This window comes from Gymnoscopelus braueri (genome assembly GCF_963280865.1).
Source record: "Gymnoscopelus braueri genome assembly, chromosome: 12".
NCBI classification, from domain to species: domain Eukaryota; kingdom Metazoa; phylum Chordata; class Actinopteri; order Myctophiformes; family Myctophidae; genus Gymnoscopelus; species Gymnoscopelus braueri.
In genome coordinates, this window is record NC_137614.1 from 41124336 (window position 1) to 41145487 (window position 21152).

The 21152-nt window shown below is 46.2% G+C and overlaps 1 protein-coding gene across 1 annotated transcript in view; it reads right to left on the reverse strand.

Moving 5' to 3' along the window:
• Positions 1–21152, reverse strand: part of LOC308096574 (calmodulin-binding transcription activator 1-like) — a gene marked incomplete at both ends in the record, with an annotated part of 423392 nt that overhangs the window by 65918 nt on the left and 336322 nt on the right. Inside the window, one exon of the mRNA XM_080443991.1 lies at positions 17128–17281. Within this exon, the coding sequence (XP_080300117.1) occupies positions 17128–17281 (154 nt within the window). The remainder of the gene's footprint in view (positions 1–17127; positions 17282–21152) is intronic.

A 21152-nucleotide genomic window follows, 5' to 3' on the forward strand; every position in this document is an offset into this window, starting at 1 on the left:
CTGCATGTACCACTCCTTCTAGTTTTGTCCAAAGTAATAGCTAACACTAGCTGAACATATTTGGACCAAATACCGAACCCTAGTAGTCGCTCCTTTCGCCCTGTCCATTAAGATGGCCTCTGTGAAACAGGTCGATGAGCTACAGGACAAGGTAAAGGATTTGGAAAGTAAAGCTGCTTTGCTGACAACAGCTGAGCAGGAAATAGTACAGCTAAAAAACCAAATTGCCACGATGGAATTAGCCGTAAAACAAACTCCACCTTCCCCCAGCGCAGGGCCTGGACAATCAGGTCCCGCTGACGCGAGGATAATTCAGCTAGAAACAGAGGCGCTCGACCTTCAAGACCGCCTCTCTGAAGGACAATTAGTGAAAACTAGACTAACCCAAGCACTCCTGGATGTTCAAACTGATAACACTGACTTTCAAAGTCAAATTAGCGACCTGCGGAATGACGTAAACGTCGCCCAGGGTACGGTAACTGTCAGAGAACGCCTCATGGGGTCCTTAAGGGCGGAAATACATGGTTTTACACAGGAAAGGCAGGCATGGCATAAATACATCTCAGAAACGGACACTCTAATTGCAAAATTGAGACATGATCTGGAAGTCTCCACACACCAGGTCACTAGCCTAAAAATTGAAAGCCAAATTGCCAGCCATGACTTGACTAGACTAGCACATAGGGACACTGTTCTCCCGCCAGGGAGAGAAGTACTTCCCCCGTCAGGCGGAGCCCCGGCTTCCCTACCGGGGATACACCCTATGTACACTAGCCCAGGTCACGCTCTGCTAAATGGTAGTCAAACCTTTCCAAATACGGGGAGCCACCCTCCACCCTCTGTAACACCAACTGTCCAAAGGTATGAGGCGCCTCTCCCCTCCGGGCAAGCCGGCCTGAGCCTGCCGGGGCAAACCCAGCCAGTGCCACACGGTACAGGTACTCCCCCAAGGTCAGGAAACGGAACGGTGTCACCACGCGCTAACCCAGCCGGTCAACACCTAACCACTGACGATCTGAAAAAACTTGCTAAATTTATCCCACGCTTTAACCCCACAACAGATGGGGACGTGGATACCTACACCTATTTGGAGGACATTGACTACCATTTAGAAGAATATGCCCCTGTCACGTCTGAAACCAAATTAAGACTCATTACGCTAACCTCCAACCGAGAGGTCAGCAGTTTTGTTAGACGGCAGACAGAACAAACCCGCCAAGACTGGCAGGCTATACGTGCGGCAATTATCGAGGAATTTGCCGACCACCAAAGCAAGAGTGGTATTACCGCCGCCATAGGAGTTCACCACTCAAAGGACGAACCTATTAACGTATACTATGCAAAACTGCGTAGAGCGTACTTTGGCGATCAAAATCTACCCAATATGGAAGAAAACGAATACTTTAAAGCCTTGTTCTTAAGTAATTTGCATCCTTCCATTAAAAAGCAAATTCCCCTTGGGGTCGAACCGAGACATACGCAAGCTAACAAGCTCCGCAACCTGGCCCGAGAAGCGTTCGATAGAGATCGCACTAAACCCCAAGCCCATACGGTATGCCCAATAGAAAGCCTTGAACTTGAGGGGGGGCACCCTCGCACAGACAGGTCCAACAACGGACCGAGTGACTACCCCTCACATCAAGAGCAAAACGATTGGGAACAATATGAAAGGCAAGACGACCGTGGTCAGTATAGGAGAAGCGACCGCCAGTCTCCCTCCTGGAGCCGACCTCGCTCCCCCTCATACGACCGCGATCGTCCCTCCTCCCAAGATCGTAGTCCAGACCGCGGTCGCTCGCTCTCACGGTATAACTCTGGGACAAGACCTGGATTCCCTGAGTTGGTACAACAGCTCCCAGCTGAAGTCCCCAGAGAATCACGATGGCAAAGCCCAGCCCGTGACGACAAGAATTTGAGAGAACCTAATCACTTTGTTCCAACGTATGCTTCATATGACACCACTTCACAATAGTTCGTGTTTCATCTAAAACATAAGGGGGGTCCGGTATATTTTTAACTTTTTGCGCATAGGTTTCTCAAACTTTGTGTCAAATGTTGAAAAATGGTTTACATTATCATTCATAAAACGTGACCAACCTAAGGGGGGGGCACGATGATACATACGTCAGGGTTACCACGCCAGACGTGGTGGCCCACAATGACAGCAACCCCGACCTGTATCTTGACACCAACACGGCCCAAGCCTGTTGGAAGTAGGACTACCTTCCCACCACAAGGTGGGATGACCGCCGTGTGTGTTGTATTTTGTTTTGAAAAAAAAAAAAACCTTTATATACATTTTGCTTTGGCATTTTATTCTTACACTTTTATAGACATTTTTCTTTTGCATTTTAGTTTACTTTAAGTCAAAGGTAATTTTGGGTGCAATACCCGCCCAAACGGGCTCTTGTTTTACTGTTATAAAAATCCCAGCATGCGATCTTCCCCTTTCCTCCGGAAAGGCAAGCAAACTAAAACTTTAGCGCATACTGAGTGTGGCCCTACTCAAAACCACCTGTTAGGTTTCAAAGAAAACCCTGTAGGTTCAGTTAGATGTTGGGCTAATGTCTCATTGGCACTATGTTTTTGTTTTTTTATTCTTTCTCTGTTTTTCTCTTCTACTGGGCCCCCATAGAGATTCAGAACCCCATGTAATACCCTGTAAACACTGGCCTTGGCCAGAGTTAACTCCCCCGGTTCTAGGACACAGACGGTCCTGATATCAGCATGGTTTTATTGATTTCTTTTTGGCCCCATTAGAACCTTCTTAGCCAACAGCCAAGCCCGGCGGGCTAAGAACCCCATAGAGAAAGAACACCTTCTTTTCCCTCTCTCTCTCTCTGTCCTTTCACCTCTGTGCCTTTACGTAGGATGCATGCCACTAGACTATAGCAGTGTCGCCTTAGGGTTATTGCCAAGTCTAATGGTGGCCGCCCTAGAAGGCCAGATGGAATGTGTGCCACGCTGTGTGTTCTCTCCCTGTTATCCAGTCGCTGAAATTCTGGTACGCCAGCAGAAGACCCTGGACCTGCGGTCCGACCTTCGCTGGCCTAAATGGGGGTTTGTAATCGACACGGTGATAACAGCGAGAGACGTTGCGGACAAGCCGTAAAATCCAGACTGCTCACCAAAGAGCTGTGTGGAATTTCCCATTATCTCTCCCCCATCCTGACATCAAAGATGAAGACAACAGATCAGGAAAAGGGGGGGGAGAAAGCCAGGCCAACCAAATGGCCACATACACACACACACACACACAACTTCCCCCCTCTCTCTCTCTCACACTCTTTCTCCCTCTTTTTGAGCGCATGGAAAATTATGTTTTCACCACAAAGAAGACATTACACGTGACCTCATGGAGAGACATGTGGACAATAATGGACAATAATGTGAAAATGTAGTACTATGCTGTATTTCCAAATGTATGCCTGGTGTTTAGAAGTGACCGGGGCCTGACCCAAGGGGGGCCCATGGCTGACCTGGGTCATAAAACCACACGGAAGGGTTCTGCTTCCCCTCCCGGTGACTCAGAGTCAGCAAATCCCACAGCAGATAAGGATTTAGCATAGTAATGACATTTGACCACACTTCAAAGACATTTTAGGGTATATAGATCCCACACGAACAACACTCTTTGCTCAAAGCCGCCAAGGGATGAACCACCCCCTGGCTCTCCCATCACCAACCAACCAGCCTTCCTAGGGCTCTTCAACACGGAACCACCAAGGAGGAGGTCGAGGTCCAGGCCACTGCAACCCGCAGCCGCGGCAAGAGCAGAGACTGATCAGAAGGCCTCCGCTCCACTCATCTCCATCGCACACGCACCCGAGCCGTGAAATGCGCCCTTCTCCAAGAGGACATCACCGCGGTCAACTCGGCGACCCGGCCTCCGCCACCGTCGACGCCAACTCAGTATTGCCTTTGCACTGAGATTCCCGAACTCTGAGACCACTCGCTAGAACCAGTGCCAAGTTGGGCTTTAAAGCGCGCCTGTGTACCTTTCTCCCGAAATCCAGAGTCTCCGGACTCAGGCCCCTATCCAGGGTCTAAAGGTGTGTTGAACCATTTTGATTTGTGCATTAATCTTAAGGCGACGTTACTGTGTTTACAAGAGAATATCTGTTATAGTTGAGCATAGCTCAGAAGGTTTTACAATAATGCATCCCCAATGCGATTCCTTCTTTTACTCTCTGTGATTTTTTCTCTCTCCTGTTTTCTTATCTCCCCACATTAACTCCATACACAACATAAGTTTCTGTTTCCCAAGCGTTGCTTTATAAATACTTGTAACGGTGAAGTCTGAATAAACCCAATTTTATTGTGACAAGGAAAGTAATGATGTGTGGTGTCTTTTGTCCGACCAGTTAAAATGTATCTCTCTCTGATTAAACAGACATTTATATAAACCTGTCCAAGAACTCACGTTACATTACAGTGACGTAAGATTCAATAATAATAATATATATATATATACCTATATGTATGTATTATTATATTGTAATTGATTCATAAATTATATTTATATGGTTTATGAGCTAATTACGTCCTGTGTTCATATGCTGCGATCTCATCCAGTGTCATGATCATTACAGGTGGTGCCCCGTTATACGAGGCAGGTTTTTGTCTTTAAGCAGAGAGAATACTAGACTGTGTTGACAAATGATACCAAACATCTACGTTTGAAAACAAACGTGGGGAGCAGTAAGAGAAAAAACCAACAGAACGCGCACCGCGCTTGGATAGGATGTATGTCAGCAAAATTACCGTGCCCTCTTTTTAACTAAACCCTGAGTCCCACTGCAGGCAGTGTGTGCGTCAGGCAATAGAAAAAAAATAGAGTGTTATTTCCCCCCGGAGATAATAAAAGAAAAAGTATTCTTTTAATGTGAGTCCAGCACTCAAAAGGTTGAAAAATATTCTTTTTAAACTAGCTACTTAGAAAGAGCCTTTCCCTTTTAAATTCTGACAAAGTTTTTACCAATGGCCAATTTATGAATAAACACCGACACTCGATGGTAATTAACTCGAGCCGGTAATTATAATAAGAAGAGAAAGCGAGATTAGTTAACACAAATCTAGGCTAAACCAAGGTAAAATTACGTCAAAACTGGACTGAGATTTATTAACTTTTGTAAGCTTGTTATAATCTCTAGTATCCTCTTAGACCGTTTATTAAATCGTCTAGGAGACGAGGATCTCCAAAAGTGAACCGCTACTGTAATGCTTCAGCTCACTTAGAATCCTAAAAAGCTAACAGATCAGATAAAGAAAAAGAAAAATACTCGTACTTTTATTTTTCAAACTGGTCCGTAATTTAACTGGTTTCGTGACGATTGCTGAGTGAAAGACTGGGATCGTGTTTGGCCACAGATAGACTAAGAAGCAAAAGACAGCGACAGAGCTGTGTGTTTTTTTTTCTCTCTGGTCAGAATGCACAGAGCTCATTCACAAATTCTCCAGCAAACGCCATTTTGAATTACGTAAGCAGACCCCGCCCGTTGGCAACGTGACAGCACGTACCACGGACACTAGCAGCTTAGGACTCCTCCTCCACCAACTCTGAGCTCCACAGAGCCAGGGAATTGAGGGAAAGTGGGCTTCCTTTGTGCGGGTACTTCTTGGAGTAACGCTCCAAGTATCACTCACGCTGCACTGTCAATCAAGCGACAGACACCCTTATGAGTTAATAACTATAAGTAAGCCGTTGTTAATTTTGGTATCCTCTGAGACAGTTTAATACAGTCTCATGAGAAGGGGAAATTCGAGTGAATCACTATTATAGCGCTTAATAGTCACTTAGAATCCCAGTAAAAGGCTTACAGATCAGACGAAGAGAAAGAGAATAGCCAAAGTCGTATCTTTCTTCTCTTAAAACTGATCCGTGATTTAACTTGTGCCAAGATTGCTGTCTGAAGGAAATTCGTGTTTCTAACACAAACAGCCACGGGCCCGTACAGCCTGCTGACTGACCCTCTCGTGACAATTCAGTTGGCGCCATTTTGGATTGCGTAAACACACCCCTCCCCCGTTGATAACGTCACAGCACGGGCAGAGGCTTTGTGGAGCTAAGAACTCCACCCCCACTACAGCCGAGCTCCAGTGAGACATTCACTTGAGATAAAGATCTGTTGTGGTGACGTTGTGTGAAGACAGACTGGTATCCAGTGTTATATTTAGAGGTTGTAGCTATGAACGGTGCGTTCGAATCGGCGAGAGTTTGACTGTGAGTTGACAAACAAAACCGGAGTGACAAAAGTTTCATCTGGGTCATTTGATTGACAAATCACAGACAGAGCCTGGTTGATCCAAACCCAACGGACCATATTAATTTTCTGAGTTAAAGTTTGAGCTCGTTTTAAAGTAAAGGGTTAATAAGTTAACTGCTTAATTCGGAAAGTTAATCTTAGTTCAGAATTGGAAACAGATTATTAATTTTTGTTCCTTTGTAAGAAGAAACACAATAAGTCTGAAGATTGCAGAGTATTTTCGGCTATAATTCCCGGAAATTTTTCAATGTTCCGGTTTCTAAAGATACTCTGCAGATTGTTCACGTTTATTCTGAAATTTCTATAAATGGATAAAATTATTTTTTGAAAAAAAAAATAAAAAAAAAAATTGATTTTTTTTTTTTTTTTTTTTTTTTAATTTGGATTAAACAATTTTTTTTTTGGATTAATTTTTAGAGATTGAATTTAGTTAAAGTTTAAAAAAAAAAAAAACTTTTTCTCACTTCTCTCTGATTAGTTTTTCCAGATTTTAAAGAAAGGTTTTGTTTCCTCTCTTCTAATCTCGGTTATTTTGGGGAAAACCCAAAGGAACCTTCAAAGACTTTTCTCTCAATCAAAGATACTTTACTATTCGAACCGAATAAACGTTTATTTAAAAAAATAAAATAAACTAAACTAAGGAACCTGGGATTAATAATCCCTCTTAAATTTGTAGGTCTCAAACAAAGCTAAACACCTCAAAATAATTATCAGGGAAACCTTGTCTCATCTTCACACGGCCTACTAAGTACAATTCCACTGTTACTTCACCAGTATTGCTGCATGTACCACTCCTTCTAGTTTTGTCCAAAGTAATAGCTAACACTAGCTGAACATATTTGGACCAAATACCGAACCCTAGTAGTCGCTCCTTTCGCCCTGTCCATTAAGATGGCCTCTGTGAAACAGGTCGATGAGCTACAGGACAAGGTAAAGGATTTGGAAAGTAAAGCTGCTTTGCTGACAACAGCTGAGCAGGAAATAGTACAGCTAAAAAACCAAATTGCCACGATGGAATTAGCCGTAAAACAAACTCCACCTTCCCCCAGCGCAGGGCCTGGACAATCAGGTCCCGCTGACGCGAGGATAATTCAGCTAGAAACAGAGGCGCTCGACCTTCAAGACCGCCTCTCTGAAGGACAATTAGTGAAAACTAGACTAACCCAAGCACTCCTGGATGTTCAAACTGATAACACTGACTTTCAAAGTCAAATTAGCGACCTGCGGAATGACGTAAACGTCGCCCAGGGTACGGTAACTGTCAGAGAACGCCTCATGGGGTCCTTAAGGGCGGAAATACATGGTTTTACACAGGAAAGGCAGGCATGGCATAAATACATCTCAGAAACGGACACTCTAATTGCAAAATTGAGACATGATCTGGAAGTCTCCACACACCAGGTCACTAGCCTAAAAATTGAAAGCCAAATTGCCAGCCATGACTTGACTAGACTAGCACATAGGGACACTGTTCTCCCGCCAGGGAGAGAAGTACTTCCCCCGTCAGGCGGAGCCCCGGCTTCCCTACCGGGGATACACCCTATGTACACTAGCCCAGGTCACGCTCTGCTAAATGGTAGTCAAACCTTTCCAAATACGGGGAGCCACCCTCCACCCTCTGTAACACCAACTGTCCAAAGGTATGAGGCGCCTCTCCCCTCCGGGCAAGCCGGCCTGAGCCTGCCGGGGCAAACCCAGCCAGTGCCACACGGTACAGGTACTCCCCCAAGGTCAGGAAACGGAACGGTGTCACCACGCGCTAACCCAGCCGGTCAACACCTAACCACTGACGATCTGAAAAAACTTGCTAAATTTATCCCACGCTTTAACCCCACAACAGATGGGGACGTGGATACCTACACCTATTTGGAGGACATTGACTACCATTTAGAAGAATATGCCCCTGTCACGTCTGAAACCAAATTAAGACTCATTACGCTAACCTCCAACCGAGAGGTCAGCAGTTTTGTTAGACGGCAGACAGAACAAACCCGCCAAGACTGGCAGGCTATACGTGCGGCAATTATCGAGGAATTTGCCGACCACCAAAGCAAGAGTGGTATTACCGCCGCCATAGGAGTTCACCACTCAAAGGACGAACCTATTAACGTATACTATGCAAAACTGCGTAGAGCGTACTTTGGCGATCAAAATCTACCCAATATGGAAGAAAACGAATACTTTAAAGCCTTGTTCTTAAGTAATTTGCATCCTTCCATTAAAAAGCAAATTCCCCTTGGGGTCGAACCGAGACATACGCAAGCTAACAAGCTCCGCAACCTGGCCCGAGAAGCGTTCGATAGAGATCGCACTAAACCCCAAGCCCATACGGTATGCCCAATAGAAAGCCTTGAACTTGAGGGGGGGCACCCTCGCACAGACAGGTCCAACAACGGACCGAGTGACTACCCCTCACATCAAGAGCAAAACGATTGGGAACAATATGAAAGGCAAGACGACCGTGGTCAGTATAGGAGAAGCGACCGCCAGTCTCCCTCCTGGAGCCGACCTCGCTCCCCCTCATACGACCGCGATCGTCCCTCCTCCCAAGATCGTAGTCCAGACCGCGGTCGCTCGCTCTCACGGTATAACTCTGGGACAAGACCTGGATTCCCTGAGTTGGTACAACAGCTCCCAGCTGAAGTCCCCAGAGAATCACGATGGCAAAGCCCAGCCCGTGACGACAAGAATTTGAGAGAACCTAATCACTTTGTTCCAACGTATGCTTCATATGACACCACTTCACAATAGTTCGTGTTTCATCTAAAACATAAGGGGGGTCCGGTATATTTTTAACTTTTTGCGCATAGGTTTCTCAAACTTTGTGTCAAATGTTGAAAAATGGTTTACATTATCATTCATAAAACGTGACCAACCTAAGGGGGGGGCACGATGATACATACGTCAGGGTTACCACGCCAGACGTGGTGGCCCACAATGACAGCAACCCCGACCTGTATCTTGACACCAACACGGCCCAAGCCTGTTGGAAGTAGGACTACCTTCCCACCACAAGGTGGGATGACCGCCGTGTGTGTTGTATTTTGTTTTGAAAAAAAAAAAAACCTTTATATACATTTTGCTTTGGCATTTTATTCTTACACTTTTATAGACATTTTTCTTTTGCATTTTAGTTTACTTTAAGTCAAAGGTAATTTTGGGTGCAATACCCGCCCAAACGGGCTCTTGTTTTACTGTTATAAAAATCCCAGCATGCGATCTTCCCCTTTCCTCCGGAAAGGCAAGCAAACTAAAACTTTAGCGCATACTGAGTGTGGCCCTACTCAAAACCACCTGTTAGGTTTCAAAGAAAACCCTGTAGGTTCAGTTAGATGTTGGGCTAATGTCTCATTGGCACTATGTTTTTGTTTTTTTATTCTTTCTCTGTTTTTCTCTTCTACTGGGCCCCCATAGAGATTCAGAACCCCATGTAATACCCTGTAAACACTGGCCTTGGCCAGAGTTAACTCCCCCGGTTCTAGGACACAGACGGTCCTGATATCAGCATGGTTTTATTGATTTCTTTTTGGCCCCATTAGAACCTTCTTAGCCAACAGCCAAGCCCGGCGGGCTAAGAACCCCATAGAGAAAGAACACCTTCTTTTCCCTCTCTCTCTCTCTGTCCTTTCACCTCTGTGCCTTTACGTAGGATGCATGCCACTAGACTATAGCAGTGTCGCCTTAGGGTTATTGCCAAGTCTAATGGTGGCCGCCCTAGAAGGCCAGATGGAATGTGTGCCACGCTGTGTGTTCTCTCCCTGTTATCCAGTCGCTGAAATTCTGGTACGCCAGCAGAAGACCCTGGACCTGCGGTCCGACCTTCGCTGGCCTAAATGGGGGTTTGTAATCGACACGGTGATAACAGCGAGAGACGTTGCGGACAAGCCGTAAAATCCAGACTGCTCACCAAAGAGCTGTGTGGAATTTCCCATTATCTCTCCCCCATCCTGACATCAAAGATGAAGACAACAGATCAGGAAAAGGGGGGGGAGAAAGCCAGGCCAACCAAATGGCCACATACACACACACACACACACAACTTCCCCCCTCTCTCTCTCTCACACTCTTTCTCCCTCTTTTTGAGCGCATGGAAAATTATGTTTTCACCACAAAGAAGACATTACACGTGACCTCATGGAGAGACATGTGGACAATAATGGACAATAATGTGAAAATGTAGTACTATGCTGTATTTCCAAATGTATGCCTGGTGTTTAGAAGTGACCGGGGCCTGACCCAAGGGGGGCCCATGGCTGACCTGGGTCATAAAACCACACGGAAGGGTTCTGCTTCCCCTCCCGGTGACTCAGAGTCAGCAAATCCCACAGCAGATAAGGATTTAGCATAGTAATGACATTTGACCACACTTCAAAGACATTTTAGGGTATATAGATCCCACACGAACAACACTCTTTGCTCAAAGCCGCCAAGGGATGAACCACCCCCTGGCTCTCCCATCACCAACCAACCAGCCTTCCTAGGGCTCTTCAACACGGAACCACCAAGGAGGAGGTCGAGGTCCAGGCCACTGCAACCCGCAGCCGCGGCAAGAGCAGAGACTGATCAGAAGGCCTCCGCTCCACTCATCTCCATCGCACACGCACCCGAGCCGTGAAATGCGCCCTTCTCCAAGAGGACATCACCGCGGTCAACTCGGCGACCCGGCCTCCGCCACCGTCGACGCCAACTCAGTATTGCCTTTGCACTGAGATTCCCGAACTCTGAGACCACTCGCTAGAACCAGTGCCAAGTTGGGCTTTAAAGCGCGCCTGTGTACCTTTCTCCCGAAATCCAGAGTCTCCGGACTCAGGCCCCTATCCAGGGTCTAAAGGTGTGTTGAACCATTTTGATTTGTGCATTAATCTTAAGGCGACGTTACTGTGTTTACAAGAGAATATCTGTTATAGTTGAGCATAGCTCAGAAGGTTTTACAATAATGCATCCCCAATGCGATTCCTTCTTTTACTCTCTGTGATTTTTTCTCTCTCCTGTTTTCTTATCTCCCCACATTAACTCCATACACAACATAAGTTTCTGTTTCCCAAGCGTTGCTTTATAAATACTTGTAACGGTGAAGTCTGAATAAACCCAATTTTATTGTGACAAGGAAAGTAATGATGTGTGGTGTCTTTTGTCCGACCAGTTAAAATGTATCTCTCTCTGATTAAACAGACATTTATATAAACCTGTCCAAGAACTCACGTTACATTACAGTGACGTAAGATTCAATAATAATAATATATATATATATACCTATATGTATGTATTATTATATTGTAATTGATTCATAAATTATATTTATATGGTTTATGAGCTAATTACGTCCTGTGTTCATATGCTGCGATCTCATCCAGTGTCATGATCATTACAATCTACTAGCTCGTTACTACTTTTCATTGGTTCAATATTTGTAAAACCCACAGACAGGCTAAACCACTTTCACTTTCTATCAAGAAAAACAGCGAAATACATACAGTAGATCTACAAGCGCAGAGTCGTGATGCGGCACGTTGTGCGCTTGGAGATCGGCTATTTTCGCAACTTTTGCACGACACTCTTGTAGGACGAAGTAGGGCATTAATTTCGCCCCCAAAAAACATACAAAGTTTTAAAATCTTGACATACAAGGTTTTTGCCCTACAGTGACTATTTTCTCCCGTACAGCTCCAGTCAGTCCCTGGGTCTGGTCACACCTCACCTAGCAAACGTCCTAATACCTCTCATCGCTCGGCTCGCTGGCCAGCCAACGGTTCTGACGAATCCTGATAGGATTTCTACTATTTCATACTGTACTACACTGTGACTGCTGCTGCTGCTCCAAGCCTCTCAACCGCAGAAAATACACACACACACACACACACACACACACACACAAAATAAAGATGGGAATATTTCAGAAGGGGAGCATATATTTAGATTATCAAACTAAATCAAGGTAGCTTTAATATAGGCTCCACACACTTCAATGCCCCCTTCAGTTAAATAGGTGCAAGAAAGAGAGGACGGGGAACGGGAGAGAGAGAGGGATAGAGACAGAGGGAGAGAGAGAGAGGGGGGGGCAGGCTCTGTTGAGAACACTGCAGGAACAAAAGAAGCAGAGTGTGTTTGAGATAATTGAATGAGGCTTTAACTCCAAAGCTTAAAGATCTCTGGCAGATTACAGGCTGGTGACCAGCAGATGTCAGGAGAGCTGCTGTAATCAGGCTAACGCGGCGCCCTACAGCGCTCTGCTCCAGTGACAGCCCACTGCATCAGACCAGTGAGACCACACACACCCACGTCCCTGACAACGACAAAAAACAACATTAAGTGTAATATTATTTTTCATTATTGCATTTCCGTTCTGGTGTGTGCTCCTTTCTTTCATATTGGAAAGAAATTGGGCCTCTTCCTTATATTGGTGTTAGCAATGATACTAATTGAGGTTGTGTTCCATTCTGGTCAAACAGAGTCTGGGTGCTGATGTTGGCTCACTGGAAAGACTACATGGTTCCTTGAGGGGGTTCCAAATGGCCCCTTACGGGTGTGTAACTATGAGAGTTATGGGGTCCTTGAAATTAAAAGGTTTGAGAACCACTGTGCTACACTAAATGGAACAGAGCCTTAATTAGTATAATGGTAAGACCTGTGAAGGAAGTAAGGAAGAGGCCCAATTTATTTCCAATATGGCTGCTGTGCATATAGCCTATTGAGTCTAAATAATTTGATTGAATGTGCATGAAAATCTGACACAATCTTATTGTCAGCGTGACATCGTAAAACAAGTGACTATGGCTATTGCTTGAGACAAGGGCAATCTTGAGTTGATGTTCAGGCCCTGACAGTCTGCAGTGTAAAGAGTGTCAAATCGTTGTGATGAGGTGACACTGGTTTTTGTTAATTGAGAGGGTCTGACAGAGGCCTTGGCAAAGCCGTGTTACGTAACCGAGGCAAAGAGCAGACTGAAGCGTATAATATGCTTCGCCGCGCAACGGTGTTGTGGACCAAAAGTAGACGATCTATAAGCTCACAATGCAGCACGGATGCGCCACATTGTGAGCTTATAGATCTCCTATATTTTTTCGAGTGATGCCGGCATACGACAAAGTATAAATAGGGCTTTACAGGACACAGGGAAGAGCCTCACTCACTGAACTGCCTCTGACTCAGAGATGGTGATGGAGAGCAAAAAGTGACAGTTTACAGCCACCAGCTACCATGTGCCACCACACTGTGTCCAAACAATCCGGTCTCCTCTGGTCGGCCCCGATCTCTCATGCCAGACTTGGCACACGGCCCCTCTTCAGGCGCTATTCAGACCCTGTGACACCCTCCCCACACACAGGGTTCTGGGTTACAGTTATCACTGTGTCTGTGCTTGTTCGTGGCAGAAATGGAAGCATGGCACCAGATAACAACCAAACCCTCATCACGTCACGCCACCAGCCGACAACCAAACCCTGTCACATCATCATCCTGATAGCTGCTGATATGGACCGTCCTCTCCCCACTTTCTTGCCCTGCCGTATCTGCTTGTCTGTCTGTCTGTCTGTCTGTCTGTCTGTCTGTCTGTCTGTCTGTCTGTCTGTCTGTCTGTCTGTCTGTCTGTCTGTCTGTCTGTGGGAAAGAAGTACAATAGGTACAAAAGCATAACATCTCAATAAAAACACCCTCAAATCCACAATCCACCTGCCTGATGCAGAACATGTCCAGAACAGCTGTGTGTCTGTAGGACTGATGCAGGCGCAAGCTTATTAGCAACACGGTGTCCAAACCCTTTGTTTTATTTCGACAGACACATGCAGAGCCCTCTTCTGTTTTCTCACATCAAAACATTGCAAGGTGTTAAAGGGCATCGGGTCAGGTGAGGGGCCAGGTGCACAAGGGGCCATGCACGCGAGGAGCCAAGCAAGCGTGGCGCGGTTGTGCTTCTGTGTGCAGGGTTGCACAAGTATGGAGTCGTAAATGCGCCTGGGCAGTGGTGGAAAAAGTACTCAAATTCTTTACTTAAGTAAAAGTACCAATACTGCAATATAAAAATACTCTGTTACAAGTAAAAGTCTAGAATTCAAAATTTACTTGAGTAAAAGTACAAAAGTATTGGCATCAAAATGTACTTCGAGTACCAAAAGTACTAAATATTTGAAAATAGCCGATCTACAAGCTCACAACGCGTCGCGGTGCGACGCGTTGTGAGCTTGTAGATCTGCTATTTTCAAATAGCCTAGGTATAAAACAGGGCTAAAGTGGTTAATGTATGTTTCATTATATCATAGTTTATATCTGAAAAATTACTAGTAACTAAAGTTTTCAAATAATTGTATTAGAGTAAAAAGTACAATATTTTCCTCTGAGATATAGTGGAGTAGAAGTAAAAGTACTGAAAATTGGAAATACTCAAGTAAAGTACAAATACCTCAAAATTGTACTTAAGTACAGTACTTAAGTAAATGTACTTAGTTACTTTCCACCACTGCGCCTGGGCGCCTTAAGTGTTTTCACGCCTGATTTATACCTGGTTGCGCATTGTGGCGCGCAACACAAACAGTCAATCTACAAGCTCACAACACGCCACAGTGCAACGCGTTGTGAGCTTATAGATCGGCTATTTCTGGTGCGTGACATTGGCGCGCAACCAAGTACAAATCAGGCCCTAGTCGAAGGGGAAGACAACAGCCAGAATAAGCGCAACTGATCCGTGTGAATCCACATCGTGTTTTCTTTTGTATCATTAGAGGTGTCAAACTGTTTGTGCAGTGAAATATCATGTGGAGAGAATAACAGAATAACAGAAAAACAGAAGAGAAGCGTGAGATGGACGAGGGGCAATTATACAGTGGATGTCGACACACTCTTTTCGGGGATCGGGGGGGGGGGGGGGGGTGAGTATAACTAAGTAGCAGGTGAACTAGCTGGAAGCCGTCATCATTATGTGAGAAACTTCCCCTTGGCCCGATATCAATCATACATCAAAGTGTGTCAGGCAGCGACAGCTCTGTGCAGGTATAATAGGAAGAGAGGGAAACCTGCTGGCTCATCCCAGCTTCTATCCAACGCAAGCCTCTCCGAGGGGCTTCGGGAAGATATGTTACGTAAACGGAAAAACAGAGAGATCCGGACGCCACGGCCCTTCTCCCATGCATACCCATTGATGAATGTGCGAGTGAGATTTAGGTCACTTTCGGGGGAATGAACTCGTAAGTAACGGCCCTGATGTATAATTTAAGGTTGGATAATGCATGGATAATCCAGTATGCACTTTCTCTGCACCCTCTCTCTCACGGACGTGTCAGGAGGGGGAGGGCTGTTCTGCCAAGACGCCTCTAGGTGGCAATGTTGCTCTGCCACAGGACTCAGTGGTGTTGACATTGTTGGCGTTTCCGTGGGAGAAAGGAGAGATGGCTTGAATAGAGTTGAGGTGAAGAAGAAGAGAGAGAATGCCTTCTCGCTGCTCCGTAGCCCAGCAGCGAGAAGGCATCTCACCCTTCCGCCCACGTTGTCCCGACAACTCCCAAAGTTAACGACTTCGCGCATTACCGCAAATGGCGTTGGAGTTTTTTTTTTTGCATCAGGGCCACGGATGTAATGAGCGTGGTAGCTAGCGCCGCGGTCGGACTGTAGCTGTCCTGAGGTAAAGCTTTATGTTAAGGAATGTGTTGAGCTGATAGCCAGAGGAGCAGTGAAGGGGATAACGATACGCTCCACGCTCCGCCGATCATGGCCAGGGGCCCAGCTGCCTCGTCGGTATGCGGCCAGCATGCGTGTGTGTGTGTGTGTGTGTGTGTGTGTGTGTGTGTGTGTGTGTGTGTGTGTGTGTGTGTGTGTGTGTGTGTGTGTGTGTGTGTGTGTGTGTGTGTGTGCGCGCGCACACTCGTAAAGCTGCTGACATGCTTGCCTTTACCTGGCCACATCACCGATAATCAGCCGTCCGAGCATCAGTCACGGCTCGGCTTCTGCCAGACACACCCAGACCATAGTCTGGCCGTTAAGGGGCCCTTTAAACACCACTCTCAACGATTTTCAATGTCCTGCAAGGTCCCCATTTGGCTATTATCGCCATCACACAAACCCTGACATTTTCCAAAACATCACCTCAATCTCTGGGCAGGTTGTGAGCCTCGTAAAAAAAAGCACACAGTGTCTCCCTCTCCCTCGCTGGTTACACTATGGATCAATCCACTGAAGGGAGATGGGGCAAGCGAGACAGAGTGAGGGAGGGAGGGAGGGAGAGAGAGAGAGAGAGAGAGAGAGCAAGAGAGAGAGAGAGAGAGGAGGTGTGAAGGATTTCTGGTGAGTCAGACACTCCACCTACGCAGTAGCATGAATCAATATGCAGCTCGGCCTTGGCTCGGAGAGGAGGCACATGGTTGGGCTGGTCATCGCGGGTTACTCTGGCCCCAGAGAGGAGGCACGTTGTCGGGCTGGTCAACGTGCGTTGGTTGACTCTCTGGCCCGGAGAGGAGGCGCATTGGCTGGGCTGGTCAGCGCGGTGCCGCCCAGAGGTCTGGAGTGGCAAAAGCCCACCTCTCTGACCCTGTCCCAGCAGACAGGCTCCGGTAAGAGGAGGAGGGCCCACGCAGCAGCAACATAACATGGGAACACTCAGTGACCGAAGCTGCCCTCTGACTGAGGTGCTGAGTGCACTTTACTGTAGCAGCTCTCTGCTAATAGGACGGGGCATTAAATGTTCCGACAGCATCCACCACTACTGTGATTAGTCTCCATGCATGTGGACATGACAGGGCTATTACAGTAAAGCCTTTTAGAGCAGACCGTGACTGTTTATAGTCAAGGCTCCGATTAACGATTGAGGTCTGGATGGAAAAAATAAAAAACCCAAAAGGAAAAAAAAATGCTCCGATTTGATTGGTCAGATACTCACACATGGGCTTTAGCTGGCCAATCAGCTCCTCCTTGGTCCACTTGGCCCATTCCTTCTTGTCCGTGTTGATGGAGCACAGGATTGGACCGCATGGTTTCCCACAATCCTCTATGGCCGGAACATTCAAGTAGTGGACAAGCACGATATCAGGGTTCTGGAAACGAGAAGTGGGAGGGTGGGAGGGAGAGAGAGAAGGCGGGGTGGGGGGGGGGGAGGCAAATTAGATGGGATTGAACATGGATGGGTGGGTCTAGTGGACACATGGAGCTGTGGGGTCTTCATGTGTAGCCCCCCTCCCCCCACATACTGGAAACACAGAGATAGAATGAGACGGATGCACAACAGAAACTCTGTGCAACTATTTTTGTGTGTGTCATAGTACATGTGGCTCTGTGCATGATCTGAATGTGTGTATGCCTGTGTCTGTGTGTGTGTGTGTGTGTGTGTGTGTGTGTGTGTGTGTGTGTGTGTGTGTGTGTGTGTATGTGCGTGTTTGTGCGATAATTTCCTGGTAAGTTATTCATGTAACACACTTATGGCATTTTGTCAAGTCCTCCCACATGGTGAGTTGATGCCCTCAATTATCTCCTCCTGTATATTTACCCAGTCAAAATTCAACAATTTGCCGCCTGCAAACTGTTACCGAGTTAGCCCGGTAAATTCCCTAAATTGACAGCTTATGAATAATAGGTGGCGATTAAAGCAACGTTCGAGCTGGTGTGAATAACATCAATTCGGCGCCGTAATCATGAATAGCTTTGATTAGGGAGCATAGCGAACGTTTGCAGGGAGGAACGTTTCCCACGCTGCCTCTTATCGCTTCCCATTTATTATAAACATGCGACTGCCGCTATAACTGTGCACTCGGCGCGCACGCACACGTTCCTATACTGTACTCAGCCGCTGCAAACACACCGGCAAACTCTGTGCATTCACAAACAGCAGGATTGATTAGAAGGAACCCGCGCGCAGACAAACACAAACAGTAAGATGTGGGGGAAAACCGTAATTAGATGGATGGGGGCGCACGGAAACGCTCACACACACACACACACACACACACACACGCACACACACACACACACACACACACACACACACACACACACACACACACACACACACACACACACACACACACACACGCACACACAGGCTCGTGCACACACACAAAGATAATGGAGAAAGCAACAAAGATCTTGATAGAGAACAATGCGGTGGCAACATGTGTGTGTGTGACTGCAGTTTGAAGCTTCATCAGTGTTAAGTGGTAAATAAATCAAGGTGCTGCTGGGTCTGTGCTCTCTCTCTCTCTCTGTGTCCCATTAATCTGCTTCTGCTCTCTCTCTCTCTCTCTCTCTCTCTATCTCTCTCTCTCTCTCTCTCTCTCTCTCTCTCTCTCTCTCTCTCTCCCTCCCTCCATCACACAGGGGTGTGCGGGGTGGGGTATGTCGTACGGAGGAGTACAAGCTCACATATTAATCGATAGTACAACCTGATTCTTATAGGACACACCTATTTCTGCTACGACGAGGATTGGACACGATCGGACTGCCATTGATCCCCATGCAAACATATTAACTATCAATCCATGTTACCTGTTCCGACAGGGCCGTAAAGACGCCTGCCAGCACATTTATGATCCATCTGGAGTTATGTTTATGCCATGTTTTAATCATAAAGCCTCATTTATTTATACTGTTGGGAGATGAAAATACCAGATACACACAAGCTCACAACGAAACATTTTCAAAAAATTGCCAAAGTGTAGCTATATAGGCTATAGGGCTGAAGTGGTTAAACGTATGTTTTATAATAATAATTCAAATCTACAAGTAAGTAACTAAAGTTTCCTAATAGTTGTCAAATTGGATATACTCCAGTTAAGTAAAAAACACCCCAAAAATGTACTTAAGTACAGTACTTGATTAAATAATAATAGGCCTAATAATAATAATATCTAAAATTCATGTAGTGCTTTTCTAAGAACCCAAAGACGCTTAAATGTACTTAGTTACTTTCCACCACTGGTGACACCATGGTAAGACGGCGCATAAATTAAGCAACTCTGCAGTGATGGAGTTGGGAATGAGTCGATGCATTAGCTTAGCAGCATGGCTGTATGTAAAATAAACAGATGCCCCCCCCCCCCCCCCCCCCCCACATCCCCCGGCTCCATGCCAGGGGACAGCGAGGTATGTTATCTGCGACGCCGTCCCCATGTCCCCTGTCATTGGACCGGACACCAGGGGAGGTTGGCGTGCCTCTGGCCCGTTTGGACGGTGACAGGGCGAGCGAGTGTGTTGATGCCCCCAGATGGCATCACCAGCTGTGGCAAATCGCTGAGAGATGCCCTCAATTCTTAACTAGAACGAGAGGGGGCACAAACGCAGACTGCTCCGCGTTTGCTATACGCACGAACTTGCACGCACGCAACACACACGCACACATGCAGACACACGCACACATGCGCGTATGTATGTATGAATGTATAAGTGACGGTGAATCGCATAGTAAACAAACACACACACACGCACACACACGCACACACACACACACACACGCACACAAACACGCACACACGCACACACACACACACACACACACACACACACACACACACACACATACACACACACACACACACACGGAAGGAGGGACAAACTGGCATTAACATTCCGAAACAAACATATTCCAAAGACACGACACGGCTTAAAACAAAAAAAAACAAAAAAAAACAATCATATGCACAGTTATGCACACGCTGCTCCTGCCGACGCCCACGTACCCAGCTGTTGCAGACGCACACGCATTACACACAACACTGAAACACGCGCACGCACGCGCATGCACAACAGGAGAGACCATTTGGCAGTATCACAGCTCCTCCAAACAAAAGTAATTTGAACGGTGCTTTACTGTTATGTATACTCGGTGTCACACGAAAACAAAAAAAAGATTTTAAGATCTACAAGCTCAACTGTTGCTCAGTTTTGAGCTCAAACATATCTGTTATTTTCGGCCCACGACTACGCCATACGAAGAAGACGTATAAAAACAGGATTTATCAGTCTGCTCTCAGGCTTTACATCCACCACGTGATGTCTGGAACCGTCTTCACTCCGTTCCACACTTCCTTTCATCCCACCTTTCTTTCCCTCCCTCTCTTCCTTCCCTTCATCCTTTCTTTCTCTCTCTCTCTCCATCTTCTCCTTCTCTTTACTAACACATTTAGCAGCCCCCCCCCCTCCGCCTCCTCCTCCTCCTCCTCTCAGAAGAAAACGCACAACAACACAATGAAAATGTAAAGCGTCACATAAATCTATCAGGATGGTAATTTAATTTAATTTCCTGCTGGCTGCGTTCTTGTTCTCTCCCCACAGTGTAATATCAGGGGTTTGGTTCTTCCAGCAACGGGGAAACAAAAGGGCTGAGGGGGGAAACTTTTTGCCTGGATAGTGTTTTCTGTAGAAAATGAGATCTCATTAACTTATTGATTAATTGTGTAATGTAGTCTTTTGGTTGTTGTTTCTCGTGAGGGACCAGGGGCTGCTTTGCTTTCCAGCCCTCACTTCCGCACTGGTGGTGGTGGTGGTGGGAGGGAGGGAGACTGAGGATATGATTGCAGGATCCTGTGGTGCGCGCGTGTGCGTGCGTGTGTGTGTGTGTGTGTGTGTGTGTGTGTGTGTGTGTGTGTGTGTGTGTGTGTGTGTGTGTGTGGGGGGGTGTGTGTGTGTGTGTGTGTGTGTGTGTGTGTGTGTGTGTGTGTGTGACCAGTGGTGAGAGTAACTTAAGTAAGTACACTTACTTAAGTAACATTTTTAGGTATTTGTACTTGACTTTGAGTATTACCAATTTCCAATACTTTTACTTCTACTGCACTACATCGCGGATCCAAATAAACTTTTACTCCACTACATTTATTTGAAAACTTTAGTTACTAGCTACTTTGTAGACTTTGATTATTATTACAAAACATACATTAACCACTTCAGCCCTATTTATTTCGGCCATTTGAAAATAGC